This window comes from Gallinula chloropus (assembly GCF_964237585.1).
Source record: "Gallinula chloropus genome assembly, chromosome: 2".
Taxonomy (NCBI): Eukaryota; Metazoa; Chordata; class Aves; order Gruiformes; family Rallidae; genus Gallinula; species Gallinula chloropus.
The window spans coordinates 78184215-78199871 of record NC_140086.1 but is presented as its reverse complement, the minus strand read 5'-3'; the positions used below and the strand labels follow the sequence as shown (position 1 = coordinate 78199871).

The window sequence follows — 15657 nt, the reverse complement described above, 5'->3', positions numbered from 1 at the left end:
CTGACTGCAGCCAGAGGTCTTCCCAGTAGGTTTTGTGTCTACCCAGTCAGTCCAAGTAACTGTGTGCTGTGGTCGGGAGCTGGGGATGGGGGGAGCAGGAATGTCCTCTTCATTTTTCAAATGAAGAGAACAGTGTAAATGCACCTCAAATTACAGTTACTTGCAGAAAGCTGGGAGCTGGACCAAGGAGTTCTTGACTCCTAGTCCTGCTTATTTTGCCTGGCTTTACCTCCCTGTGCTAGTGTTTGTGGGAAGGGCGATTCAGCAGTCTCTGTGTGGGGGATCAGACAGCCCTGGAGAAGCACAAGGACGAGCTAAGTAGACAAAGGGGAATTTTCCAGGAAGCTTCTTCACAACTGCTGAGAAAGCAGCCCCCTAGCAGGGAAGCTGCTCGCAGCCAACGTGTCTGAAAGTATTCAGCAGGAGCCTTATTCACAGCTCTGGTGTTTCTTCCCAACCCAGTGCAGTCTTGGGGGGGCCTCATGCCTGTTTTAGTTCCATGTGTCTCCCTGGTGAGCAACCCCAACCGGGATGCATGGCTTCCCACCACCCAGAGTGAGTGCCTGTAAGGGCAGTAGTACTGTTTCACGTGTCCTTACTCACGTTCCTCATGGTCTCATTCCTTCCTGTGCACAATTTCCAGCTGGAATTCACACGCCGTGGGGTTGGTGGCACTCCAGTGCTTTCTGCAAGTATAGCTTTACAAAATGAACTATTAGGACACTTCTATTTTTTCAGGTAAATTGTACCACCAAACAAACAATTACTTTTCTTTCTATTTTGACAATGTAATTAATAATTTAGTATACCAAAAAAAAGAGAAAAGAATTAGATTGTGTGGAGATAAGATAATAGAATAAGTATGTGTATGTATGTGTGTAAACATAGATATACATACAGAGCTGCTTTTCTGCTCCTTTACTTCTGGAATGCAGCATAACTGTCTGCAGAGATGTACCTGTAGTGACATTTGCACAGAGAATGACACATTATCTTCAGAAAGATAAATCTTTCTGCAGTCACCACCACCATTTTTCTCTAAAAAGGAATGCTAGAAATTCCTTAAAGTGCTAAGAATCTTTTGGATTTTTGTAACAGGCCTCAAAAAAGGCATAACAACTGATGTGCTGTTTTTCTCAAAAATGCTCCTGATAAAATGTTTTCAAAATCACCTTCTAGACTAGCTGGAAGGTGAAGTTAGTTGCCTAAGCTTAAAATACAATACATATAAAATAATCATGCATGTTAAAAGTCAGCAGTAGATGTTTTATATTTCTCTCATGTATCATTTGCTGGCTTTCTGTTTGCAAAGCATTTCATGATTCATTGCTTTCATGATATTGTAATTTTGCATTGGATGCTGCCACTGGAACACTATACAAAAATCACAGCTGTAAATCATTTGAATCCTCTCCAAATGTACTGTGGTGAATGGTTTGGAGTAAGACTTGGAGGTCATTTATTACTTTGTTTTATAATTAATTTAGAACTAGTTTTAGTTTTAATGAGTGATATATTCTGTGTTACAGAATGGAAGCGTGTTATACATTTTTTTTCCCTTAAAGTAGTAGTATTATTCTTGTATGTGCATGGTTTCTGATATGTATCAGGTTTCTAATAACAAAATCATTGCTTTGTTTTTCTATAAACTGCAGAAACTATGCCTGTTCCAGACCAGCCCTCGTCTTCTGACAAGACAAGTTCCCTTAGTCCTGTGTTGAACACATCCAATGGTGATGGCTCGGAAACGGAGACAACCTCTGCCATTCTAGCTTCAGTTAAGGAACAGGTATGCAAATGCTGCTAGGAAACAGTAATACGGTTTTGTGCCTTTTTACACAGATTTCATAGGTGGTACCTGAAAAATTTTGTTCACAAATGAATATTACAAAGAACGTAAAATATTTCTTCATGTCTTAGTATACTCCTAGGTGCTGTCCTAAAGTCAAATTAATAGAATTCAGTTGAATTGTTCACTTTAACTCTTGACTGCAAATGGTGGTTTTCAGAGATGTCTTCTTTTATTGCTGGCAATCTGCATGTAGATTTACAGCGTATAGGCATGGGATATAAGAACTATATGCAAATGAGTAGTTGTGGAGAAGTTGTGTTACAATAGACTTCTTAGTTAAAAGGATTTGTAAGAATCCCAGGATTTGAAAATTTAATATACATGTTTTTGGGTTTTTTTTGTGTAAAACTTGATATGAGATTATTTTAGAGGAAGATTGTGTAGAAACAGAGGCTTTAAGGCTTGGATGATTAAAACCAAAAGTATTAGGAATTTTTGAAAGTGTGATTCTCTGGTTAGTTATATTTTCTAGTTCTGAAAAGAGAAAGTGCAGGAAAGAGTAATGTGGAGTTTTGACTTAAGATTTATGGTGTGTTGTTGTGTTGGAATTATCCATAGTTGAGTTGTTTGTAAGGATATTCTCTTCCAGGACAATCACATTACTTGGGCAGGTACCAGTGTTTCAGCCTGTGTATTACAGTGAAGGAAAGTCTTTGCCATGGCTTTTGACACTCTGATGTTGACAAAATGTACAGGGAAGTTACATAGGTAGAAGAGAAGCTGCATCACATTCTGTCTGTTAGAATGGGAAACACAGTATAGAACAGCGAGTTCTTTGTGGTTGGGTTTTGTCATGATCTTGCTAACTTATACCTTGTCAGCATTTTGAAAGTGAACCTCCTTCCCCCATAAATCTGCGAGTTGAGTACTAGAGGGAACCAATGCTGAATCCACCAGATGGGAAGGATTTTAAGGGGTAAAATACTAGCAAGGTTATCTCTGACTAACAAGATTATCTCTTTAATTACTGTGGTACGGGGTACCAAAATTTCAGAGGTGTTCGGTTAAGTAAACTACTTTCTTGACAGGTATCTCTAGTCAGACATGTCTGGAAGCAGGAAGACTGTACAAAGCTCAAAAATGAGACTCATTTTTCTCTATTTCTTTTTCTTTTCTGATCTGAATGTACTCCTCAGAGTATATGGTGACATCAGTAAATTTGTCTTAACAGCATGCACTTGCGTGCAGCCCCAGAGGCTACTGGGGAAAGCCATCTAGCTCCAAAATTCTTTTTTTTTTATGTTATGGTAAAGATTTGAAAGAAAACCAAGCCAAACCAAGCCTGCTTTTATGCTTTCTCTGTTCCCCACAATACTTTGTGTTTTGACAGGCTTCCCTTATTTAATGTTCTGTTGGAAGGTTTCTAGGCAAGGCCACCATCCCGTGCTTCGGGCAGATGCAGTGCATTACGCAGCTTCTGCATTAGGGGAGTAAATGAAATAAGTTTCTAACTGGCTGTTCAGATGGATAGCCCTCTGCTTTTTAGAAGAAGGAATTAATTACTTCACTGCCTGTTATGTGGTTTTGCTTCATGTGCCCTTTGACTGTGGCTAAAAAATAGAGTTTTAGAAACATCCACACAGACAATTATTCAAATGTACTGCTAATAAAGGAAAAGACGATTGAGTTCATAATTAAGGTATGTTTTGATTAATCAAGTAAGTTACATGTTCTTCATCTGTGGTGATGCTTAACTTGAAAAAGATTCCTTGTTTTAATTCTCTTGGAACACTTGTGGCAAGTTCATGTGTTACTTCTCCTGAAATAACTACAACAGTGTCTCTGAGTGACTGCAACAGGGTAAACTCTGGGATTTAGGTATTGGTGACTGTAATAGATGCTTTTGCAGCCTTTGAAGAGGGCAGGACACATGAAAGAAGGCACATACAAGTCATAGATGTTAATGCTGTTATATTTGTTTGCTGTATTTAAATATCCTATGTGAAACATAAATGATTTATTCAGAAAAAATCTGAAGCTTTGCTGCACTTGGTTTGAAGAACACATATGCCTGTGCTGTCCTGCTTTGAGGATCAGATTTACTGGGTCTAAAAAATTTATTTGGTCTAAAAGTTGTGCTTGATATGTCAGATGTATAGTGGCATTCATGCTGATCATGACTGGATCAGAAGATTTAGCCACGTGCTTTAGAAGGTGATGTATTCTGTCAAAATAGAAATTGAAGCCTGTATTTTGTTGTTGAGGAGTTAAGTTGGCTTTAGGAAATTCAAATCCTGAGCTCCTTGCTTTAATGTATAAGCCATTTCATTTGTGTTTTACCTCTGAACAAGCATGATGAATTGTTTTTGGGTTTCAGGCTTCTGAGATACAATTGAAAAAAAGTAATGGACAAAGAATATGAATCCCTCCTCCCCTCCTCCCCTTCCCCTTCCCTCGCTAACTTTCTCAATGTCAGCAGGAACTGCTGGTGGGGAGGACAAATTCATACACCGTATGTCTAAGAAATCATGAGATGCCAGGCAGTGAACTTAACCTTAGGTGTTTTCAAGGTGTCCTAAATGAAGAGGAAGGTGAAAATGAAAGCTGTTTTGTTGGTTTTGTTGGCGGTTTTTTGCATGTGGTGTTTGTTTTTTAGACAGTCTGAATCAAATTCTTTAAAGAGAAATCAAGTACTGTTAAAACACTAGACAAATAGTTTCAATTTTCCATGCTGTATAAAATCTATGAGGAAGTAATTTTTCTTTTTATGATAGTGTCAAACACATTTGGTCCAATACTTACTAGGTTTTAGAAAACATCAGGCCCTTTCTGTTTCTGCTTTGTCCCAACTTTTACATATGTAAATATATGAAAAAAAAACTTCAGTAAATAAAGTGAGATATCAGGAGTCTTTGATTTGTGAGTACAAATGTGGTAGATAAAACTGTTCTGCAAAAAGCATGGTATGTTTTTCTTTAGGAATTTTCACCCGTGCAAGAGACTTCTGATCCCACTTGGTTTTAAAAAAAATCCTGGGAAGAGAGATATCGATAAAGCTGTTTTGAAGATAGAGAACCTTTTGAGTAAATATGTAGTAAAGTTGATGCTTTTCCTTGATTTCTCCAGGTGTATAGGTTTTACAGTACTTTGTTCTTGGCATACAGAACCTACTGCCCTGGAAGCTAAGGAGGAATGTAGTGGCAGTGACCCAGCAAAGGCTGGGTTTTGGACATTTTTTTAAAATAAAAATGGTTGGACAACATCCTAAGATTGAGATCCATCTTGAAGCACTGACAACTATATTCAACTCAGAAATAGTGTCTTGCATGTTAGTTTCTTTGCAACTCAGGTTTCCTTTGCCATCTTAGTAGTAGCCTGTTCCAGAGAACAGCTCTTTCTCTGTTGTGTAATGCCCAGTAGTTTTGAAGAAGGAAGAAGCAGTTTAGGCTCTAGGACTTCTGTAATCTTTCTCACACTGTTTAAATAAATGATTGATTCATACATTCTTTCAATCATAGTGCTGATAGCAGAGACAACAGGGTTTTTTGTCTTGAGATGCCTGCTGATAGTTTTGTTGTGGTTTTATTTTGTTAAAACAAGAATATGTGTCATCTCTAGTATTAAAAACATTCTGGCTTTATAAGACTTATATTTTTTCTGAAGTAACTTTTGTTACTTTTAAATATTTACCAATTTACTCATTAGAAAACTCACTTGTCAAGAAACTGTGGTTAAAATTAGTCCAAAACCATACATAGGGTAATAGTGATTAATCATTGTAATGCATGTCAGTATCAGATAAAGATAATATACATGACTTAAGTGAACTTGTGTGTTAGGTGTTAGTACTCATTGTGAAACAGGTTTATGTGTGGCATGCACCTTTTATATATCACAGAATCACAAGGTTGGAAAAAACCTTTAAGATCACTGAGTTCAACCATTCCCATCCTGTCTAAACCATATCCCTTATTACCTCATCTACCTGTCTTTTAAACACATCGAGGGATGGTGAGTCAGCCACCTCCCTGAGCAGCCTGTTCCATGTAAGTAAGACTACAGATGGAAGTAACTGTAGAAGTTGAAAGATTTAATGTCTTTTCTTGGCTTTGCCAGATTTTTTTCCCATGTCTTTATATCACAATTCAAGTTTTAGAACAAAATCGCGTATCTAGATTGATGTTTCAATTCAGGTTACTTTTTAAGGTTTTAAGGCCAGAAGAGACTTGTGAAATCATCTAGTCTTATCAGCAGGTCATGACATTTCATCCAGTCATCCACCTACTGGACCTCAAGTCTGATGACAGAATAACTTTTTCAGCTGCTTTCCTTAATATAATGCATGCCATACTGTAATACATGACATTGACCAAAATAAAATCTCATTCTTGCCCTATAGGAACCAATAATTACTCTAGTAACCTGAAGTATTCTGTTACTCTTCTAAATATAGTCAGTTATTATATATTCATGACTTGCTTCCCCTCAAATACAGGGTTCTATCTCTGCCTTTCAAAGTTTTAGCAGCTCTACTTCAGACCCATAATTATATTCAATCAGTATGTATTTCTTTCATCATTTCTCTAAGTATCATGTCAATGTATATTCACTTCCTTAGTTAAATAACTCCCTTGTTTCTAATGAGGTTTTGAATTCCTATTCTTCTTGCCATTTTTTATTTTTATTAATACACTGATTTTAAGTAAGAACTAGACTTGGCTATATGATATGTTTTGAGTAGCACAAGTCTACGCAGTGGATACCATACTTCTAAGTTGCTGGATGGACCAAAAAATTATTAAAATACGAGGCTTTATGAATACCACTAGTGCCTCCCAGGTACATCTTCAAGTTGATGGGAATTGCTTTTGAGTTTTATGATTCCACTACTAGAAATGGGGAGTTGAGTGGAGAAGCTGTGAAGAGCGTCACCACAGTGGCTGGTGAAGAGGGAAATAATGTAATATGGGTACTATGCACCCTGCTCTGTATGATTCTCAAGTCCTTGATTTAGTCTGGGACTGGTTTCACATAGTTCTTAGGAGCAGCTGTGAGTGTATTCAGCTTGTGTTTCTCAGGAAATAGCAGTTTGCAAGAATGGAGACCTAGACAATTCCTATTCAGAACTCTGTATCCTGTAAGTCCTGCCAAAGGCGCTGTAGCCATAGTAGATGCAGTATGAAGAAACTAAAATTATTTCGCTGGTGAAAGGATGTGGTGATAATCCAAAATGGGCTTTTTGGGGGATTGTTTGAAATGAGCTGGGAATGGAAAGGCTTCTGTGAAGATTTAGTCTGATAAAAGAGAATTGAGAGAATATATCCTCCCAGCAAAACCATCTTTGAAGAGAAGGAAGAAAATGCCAATTATGAGAATAAAATTAGATTTAAATATGATGCTATTTTGACTTAAAGTAATGTTGAAAAATTAGTAGTTCAAAGGCAAGAGTTTCAGAGAAGCTGGGTAGAATGCCACTTTGTGACAGCTCAGTCTAATGTGAATTTAAAGCACTATTAAAGGCCAGCACAAAGAAAGAAAAAAATATCATTTCATATCGTGAAGCCAGTATATGAACACGTTTGCTGACCAACAGGCACTTCGACCTTAACTTTATTTTTTTCCTCGTTACTGGAAGGATTTCAGTTTTGTAATAAAGATGCTCTGCGAAAATAATAATATTGATTTCAATTTCAATAACATTTTACTAAATTCAGTTTCTAACATTTTAGCATATTACATTTGTAACTGTTGAACATTGTTGATTTATTTTTCTCTGGTGTCCTTCATTGGGGCTCTTTTCAATGTAAAATATATTCACACCTGATCCCAAGTCCTTTTACTGGCATAGTGGAATAGATTCTTGATCTCACCCTGAAGTTATTTTCAAGAGGAAAATGAACTTAAAATGGTTAGAAGTGGCTAGCCAAGTTGTGCTTCTTCCTGTTCTGATGTAGCTCCCTCTGTTTTACTGAGAAACTTGGGCATAAGCAGCCACGTAGGGAAGGCTGCTGGGGAGTTGAGAGGGTTGGAAATACCATCCGAAAAGGTGAGGTGGCAGCTTTGTGTTATGGAAAGTTGAGTGTGTGATTTGCTTTTTTGGGGAAGGGCACTTGGAACAATTTGACAATGTGTTTGCAAGGATTAGTCTTATTATATATATACTTTATATATATATATATATATATACTTTATATTTTTTTTTTTTAAATATACTTGAAGCCATGGGTTTAGTCAACTTTTTTGTAGTATCTGGAATGATTCAGGAAGTCCAGCATAACATCCCTATTGAAATGTATAGGGGAGCAGGGTTTTGGGTGTGTCTACCCCCAGACCCCCCCTCCCCATTGTCTAAAAGAAAGTCAGAATCATGTTTCTGTATACTTTATGTTCCTGAGACTTAACTTTTTGTTCCTGTTTTCAGTAATTTTCTTTTTCTGTGCTTGAATTAGGCAATAACCACCACTAGTCATTTCAGTTTGTATAGAAAATGATCCTGAGAGAAACATGGCTTTCAAAACCAGCATACCTCTTCTACAAACAAATGAAGCTGCTTTTAAATGACCAAACTGTGAATGCACCAGTTACTGATTATTTCTACTTCTGTCTTCTCTGGAAACGAAAGAAAAAAAATAAAAACTAAACCCACTCTCCAGATTCCACAGTGACCCTTCTCTTCTAACTTGTCTTGCCAGTACTTTTCATGCAGCTTGCTCTTACAGCTTCAGTTTTGGAAGGGATTTTTGAAGGAGATTTAATTTTTGTCATTGTTTTAGCAATTTTTGTTCTTTTATGTCATTTTGAAAACTTGAATACTTCTATTGTGTTTTCCCATCTGTTTTCTCACATGATGGCATTTTCTACTCCTGATGCATTTACGGCTAAATGGAACTGTATCTTCCTGTGGGTAATTTGAATCTTTTGTATTCCTAGAAAAAACTACTTAATGGGTAGTGGAATGCTATGCATGTTATGCATTGATAAAATATGTTACAATTCTGTTTATCCCCAAACAAGAAAACCAGAACCCAGCAAATGCTAAGCTAAGTTTAAACTCAGGCCTACACCTGAGAGTTAAGGTACATTACTACCCAACTAAGCTTAAATTTTGCTGTGAGTTATGTAGTTAGGATGACAGTAAACAACGTCAGAATCACACAAGAAACTGATTTTAGCAATGTATAGCATATATGTGTCTTTTTTCCTTCTCTGTGGTAAAAATGAGGTATTTATCTCTGATATATCTGGTGACAGCAACTTACTCTGTAGTTGCATCTGATGAGAACCTTTCCGGTGTGAGTGGATAAAAGGCAAGCAAACGCCATGAATCTTTAAAAAAAAATATTTAAAGATTTGGACTAAAGCTTTAGACAAATTAATTGCTTAACTCATAATTCTCTCCCTCAACTTTATGCATTTTTTGTAGAACATGACTCACTTTCATCATAGAATCGCAGACTGGTTTGGGTTGGAAAGGACCTCAAAGATCATCTAGTTCCAGCCCCCTGCCATGGGCAGGGACACCCTCCACTTGACCAGGTTGCCCAAAGCCCCATCCAACCTGGAGTTGGACACTGACAGGGAGAGGGCAGCCACAGCTTCTCTGGGCAGCCTGTGCCAGGGCCTCACTGTCCTCACAGGGAAGAATTTATTCCTAATACCTAGTGTAAATGTACTCTCTTTTAGTTTAAACTCACTACCCCTTGTCCTGTAACTCCTGCCCTTTTAAACAGTCCCTCTTCAGCTTTCCTGTAGGTATTAAAAACCAGTGGTTTCCCTGGAGCTTTCTTTTCTCCAGGATGAACAAGCTCAACTCTCTCAGCCTCGGAGAGGTGCTCCAGCCCTCTAATCATCTTCATGATGCTCCTCAGCACCTGCTCCAGCAAGACCATGTCCTTCTTATGTTTGAGACCACAGAGCTGAACACAGTACTAGGGGTGAGGTCTCAGGAGAGTGGAACTGAAGGGCAGAATCATCTCCCTTGACCTGCTGGTTACGCTTGTTTTGATGCAGCCCCAGATAGGGTTGTCTTTCTAGGCTGCAAGCATGCATTTCCAGCTCATGTAGAGCTTTTCATCCATCAGTATGGCCAAGTCCTTCTCAGGGCTGCTCTCAAGATACCTTGTTTCAATATGCGAGCTGTACTTCTCAATTTTCATCTTTGTTCCTTCAGTTGACACATTTGTTTTTCCTGGAGCCCTCCTAAAGCAGCATTCTTTACATTTTCACACAGTCTCATCTCTTAGGCATAGCTAATACTGGTCTTTATTGAGCTTTCCTACCTCGGGTATCTGGTACCCTCCAATATAATGATCCAATTAATGTGGAATGATGTTTTGCTGCTTAGTGTGGTAGGTAGTCTGTCACTTTAACCCACATTTCATGTTGCAGTGTTATCCCATGGTCATGATTATCCATCTACCCCAACAGTAACACTTTGAGTGCAGTCAGGTGCCTGTCTGTGTAATAAAAAAATTAAATCAAGGCTTTTGTATGTGGTTACCAGCCTGTTCATGTTGGAAGCAATGTAGGTTATGGTCACATTGTTAAGCATTTTTCAACAAAATTTTACAGTGAAATTAAAAAGCAGAATTTATTTTTTCTGATTTTGTGCACTTCTAGATATTTCAGAGTCTTCAGAGTCTTGATGTAAATATGGGTATTTTAACACTGCGCTTTATGCTGCCCTGAAATTTTTTTTTTGTTAGGTTCTCACCCTGTCTGATTCCAGCTTAGCAACACATCTTGATAAAATGGCTTTATATTTTTAGTGTATTGGTATTTAGTAAAATATATCTGTGTTTTGGATATTACAGCTGGTACCCCTGGAAAATACTACCACCTTTTTTCAAAACTGCTGAGGACTCCCCCTTCCCTCAATACTATCTTTCCTGCACGTAGTTACACCCGTCTTTGTTCACCTCATTGTCAATCTAGGTCATTATTTGAAGCTGTTGTTGACTGAGCACTTGAGGGTAAGTGCATCTAATACTATAAACAGGCTTGATTCTTCATAGTAAGTCAGCAGATTTACCTGAAAATTCTTAGCTTTGTATTTGGTTTGATGAAATGGAAGGTTTATTGCATTCTCCTGTCAAAAAGTAGCATAATAATTTTTAAAGATTAGGTATCTTCAAAATTTGATATTCCAGAATTGAAGAATTTTGAATTAACACAGTATTACTAACTTTGTTTAGAGGTGAAAAATGGGCCCTTGAAACTATTGCTCTTTAAAAAAAAAAAACCCAACCAACCAACCCACCTCCCCAAAATCTATTTTTATTTCTCAAAGCAGCATCTGTACATGAAATTCTGCTCAAACATGGCTTTTGCTGTTCTTTTAGCTCCATGTTGCAGAAATCGAGAATACTGTTCCTCTTACGGTATGTTTTCAGTAACCTGTGCTGTGAAAATAGAGGATTGCATTTTTGTTTGTTAGCTTACCACAGGTTGTGACAGGGACCAACCAAACTTTGCTTTGCTTTGCTTTCCTGCCAGAATGTAAGGCAGCCTACTGGTACAGCTGTTCTGCTGGCTAAAGATTTTCCAGCATGGAAAAATGGGTGAGAAGTTGGGTTTTCTGGGTTTTCTGGGTGGCTACAACCACGGGAAGGGAATTTGGTGCAGCTCTGGTTGCAGCACGTGCGTAGGCACCTTTCCTGAAACCTTTGACTACTGTGTATGCTGCTGCTCCTTTACAACAGCCAGCGTTCTGTAACTGCTTTCACATTTTCTAGTAAGATTTATAGCCTTATTTAAATAGTAAGTTACTGAGATTAATTTAAACAAGGTGGTTTCACCCTGTGCACTTCTGCGTGTGCACAAGCAGCACGTTATAAACCCAGGTGTAACACCAGGTAAGCACTTCTCTCTCTGCCAGCAGGACTGGATGTACCACTGTGTTGCATATTGGGATCGAAGAGCATTGTAAGAGGTGTATGTTAACAATGACTTTTCCCCACTGCAGTCTAAAGATTTGTGAGCACCCCACAGATTACATGCAGCACCAGCATCCCTTTTAGAGGTTTTTCATGCTGTGGCTGAATGGTGGGCTACAGGAAATGGACAGTTGTCTGTGATAAATTTGATGGCCACTCAAACTGAGGTTTGACACAGTGCCTGTTTGCTGATATTGAGTCTGCATTGCTACTGCTTCTGTACTTTTATGTGCCAGATTTACTGTCAGGCACGGAAATACAAATTCATCCATAGTATATGCCAGAATCATGCCTGTATGAATGTAGAAGAACTAAGCTAAGTGAATGACTTAAATAAATGCACTTGTTTCTTTAAAAATAGGTGGTTATTTAAAAGCTGGTGATAAGTCCACTAAGCACTATTTTTAGAAAGTGAGCTACAGTTTATTCCACAAATGTGTAAAAGAAAAAAAAAACCTAACAAAAACTTTCTGTATGAGTAGTGTGTGGATAATAGGCATATGTATTCCCTTTTTTGGCATGAGAAATCATCTACCACTTAAACTCTTTCTGGTTTGTTTCTGTGTGAGGGAGAGAGAACTGCCGCTGTCAGGTACTTTCAGTGTGCTCTGGCTTGTGAAGACCACACCGAGTTGTGTTTCCTTTATGCCTTGGGAATCAAAGGACTGAAATAAATCTGTCTAGTTGTCATCAGGTTAGTCCAGTGCGTTTCCTCCCATTTTCATCTCTGATGAGATTCATGTGAAGGTGACACTTACACTTCTCAGCTTTCCTCACCACATAGTTTAGCTTCTGATTTTCTTGTGTTGACAACTGTATCTACTCCCTCTCAGTTTATCCATGGTCATGCATAGAGCTACTTTATAGTTTCTTGCTGTAAATTTGAATGGCATGTAGTGTCCCTTGATGCCCTTTTTCCCTTTTTATGTAACAATGTAGGCTGTTAGTTTGTAGTTATAATGCAGGATTTATAGTCATAGGTAATATATTTTGTGAGGCCAGCTCTTCAAGGGAAAAAAATACCCACACTTTTCTGTGGGTGTCACTTATGCACCTGAATGTTTGCCCTTTTAGTTTTTTTCACCATTAGCTCTTCTAACAGCATATAATGCTCCTCACTGCAAGCCTTTCCTGATGTAAAGATTTAATATGATAATAGGTGTTAGTAGGGTGGTTTTTGCTTCATTTGGTAGCATGTTAAAAAGATAAATTGTTGTTTCATTAATTTTGTTGTGTTAATATACATGGTCATTGTTGCTGTAACTGCTGTGTTTGCATAGCTCATGCATATATGAGTATGGCCAGTGACTTTTTAGTATAGCAATGGGCAAGTATGAACACAGTGAAGTCTCTTAAGAAAAGCGTATTAATTTCTATCTCTGCTTTTCAGTATTTTAGATATTTATGAAAATATCTGTTTTGTCAGACCAGTTTGAATGCTGTTTTTTTCAGTTGTCTTTTTTGATTCCTAATCTGCATTAATAATCAGTTTTACTGAAAAGGGAAAATAGGCATAGAGATGCTTCTTCTCATCAGTGATTGCGGTACGTGAGGGATGAATGGACTGACTTAAGAATAGTGTGAATCTTCAGGTTACAGTGAAGAGGATTATATTAACATTGAGAAAAACATACATGTTACTAAAATACTACTTGTTTTAATTTTAATATTCTTGACATACATCCTTCCTAGTTAAGTGTGTTTATTCTTAGCATTTGTGCTTGGAGGAGTCAGTGTGCCCTTGAAGCTGTGGTCTAATACCGCCTTTTTTCCCTGGAGTTCAAGATTAATTGGTGTAGATAACACAAGACCGTGCAAATTTCAAAATGTTTCTATTCATTACTGAAAAGCGTAGAATGACAAAGCTCACTTCAGTTCCATTCCCTTTAATAAGTGAATTAAAAAGATCAGCAGCAGCTGCATTCTTTTGTTTTACGGCATGTTGTTTTATATTACGGAGAAAACTTATCTGGTGTAATTTCTTTTTCTGCAAAGCTTCCTCTCAGACCTCTCAGAAATTTGTCATCTGCATTCCCTGCTGGATGAAAGCTTCAAAATGCAATGCCTTATGCCAGTGGGGGAAAAGCCTGTATCATTCCTTCAAAGAATGTAGAATTTCCTTTCTTGATTTCTAACCTTGTGCATGTTCTCATCTAGAGTTTGAATGCAGTTTCTACTGTAGAGTGCTTCATATGGTAAATGTAATGTCTCCATTGTTTCCAGAGAAGGCAAGTTGAAATGGGAAAGGCCAAAGTCTATTTGGAGCTGAACTTGGGGGAATAAAATAAAGAGGAAAGGATTGTGCAAGTTTTTCTCTGAGGGAACTCAGGGAAATGCGGGTGCATGGATGGAACACTAGAGCAAGTCAAATGGTGGACAGCACAGAAATGCAGCAATACAGAGGGGGTATTGGGACTCTGGAGATAGTTCAGTGGGGGAATACACTGGGGGAATACAATGGGAGGGGTTAGGGTGCTGGGTCTGGAAAGAGGAGGCTAAGGGGCTGTTCTCGGGTTAGCCCACAGTAACTTCAAAGGGTGTGACAAGGATGATGGCACCAAACTTTTCTCAGTAGTGGCGTACAGTTTAGAAAAGGGCAACAGTAGCCATACATAGCAGCTTGCGGAGTTCAGGAGCGACACAGGAAAACTTTGCCATTAAGAGGATACTGTAGCAATGGGAGAGGCAACCGGAAAGGCTGTGTGTGAGCTTGACTTTTCAAATGTAGCCTCACGTTTAGATTTGATACCCTTTTTTATCAAATTTTATATGACTAGTCCACTCTCTTCACAGTCCCTTAGGTCCCTGTTGTTTTGAATCGGGATTCACCTAAATTTCAGACAGGTTGCATGCATATGTACATGAAAAAAGCCAGCAAAGGTCCCTTAAGGGAGGTAGGGTGCTTTTTCTCTTTTTTTTTTCCCTGTTAGTTTCTTGTGTCAGATTGAAAACCTAAAGAAGAGTAAAACAGGTATAAAAGCTATGTTAAAAACTCTAATATGGTGAAAATTCCTATCTCGTGGGGCCTGAACCTTTCCTCTAGATGATTTAGAACCAATTCATCGATGTTTTGCATCTCTCCATGTGACTTGGACCTCATGCCACAAAAAATGAGGCCAGGCAAGTCAGTTATGCCTTCAGCAGGAAAATTAATCTCCTCATAGTATGTATGTAGCATATAAATTAATAGACCAGAAATCAGGGCAAGATATTCCCAGTGAAGGAAACCAAGTGCCTCTTCATGCTGCTGCGGTAAGCTGGCTGTCTTTACTTGATCTCAGTGGCACAGAGAACAGTCAACACTTTCTGAATGCATCATCAGGTCTGCAGGAGACTTTTCTTTGGGTTAATCCTCAGATTCAGCAAGGTTTTCCTGGTGTTTGTTCAGTGCTCTAGAGCTAAGGGAGAAATGTAATGTACTAGTTGCAATAATGGATTTTAGGATATAGCACGTCGATTGTTATCTCTAATGCTGAAGTGGTTGCCATGAAAATAAGTGATTGTTCAAGTAAGAGACAGTTCTTGTTCTTTCAGGGGTTATTTAGGGAATATTCCAGTGTCAAAATGCCAGATGAGGATTTCATGCAACACCAAGTGGGTTTTTGGCTAGTTTCTGTCTACATTATCTGACTATTTATACAGTAGCCATGTACCAATGCCTCTTTCTCCCTCCTTCCTTCAGGTTAAATCCTAACAGATGCTTGGTGCTTTAAAGAAAATCCATACTTAAACAGCGTTCAGTGGGCGTCTTGTAGTTTGCTCAGGCATCATCCAACAGCATTAATCTTTTAGCTTTTGTGTTACTTTTAGTGGATATTTCCTTTCGATTCTTGGCTGCACCCTATTGACTCCAGTGTATTTAAGCAGTGCCTAGAAGGGGAATGTAGTAGTAGTAGTAGTAATAATAATAATAATAATAATAATAATAAT

General features: G+C 38.2%; 1 protein-coding gene across 1 annotated transcript in view; it reads left to right on the top strand.

The window, feature by feature from the left end:
• Window positions 1-1660: 1660 nt before the first annotated feature.
• CTNND2 (catenin delta 2) overlaps window positions 1661-15657 on the top strand; it is a gene marked incomplete at its 5' end in the record, with an annotated part of 546420 nt that continues 532423 nt past the window's right edge. The window contains one exon of the mRNA XM_084260131.1: window positions 1661-1789. Coding sequence (XP_084116257.1) covers window positions 1661-1789 — 129 coding nt within the window. The remainder of the gene's footprint in view (window positions 1790-15657) is intronic.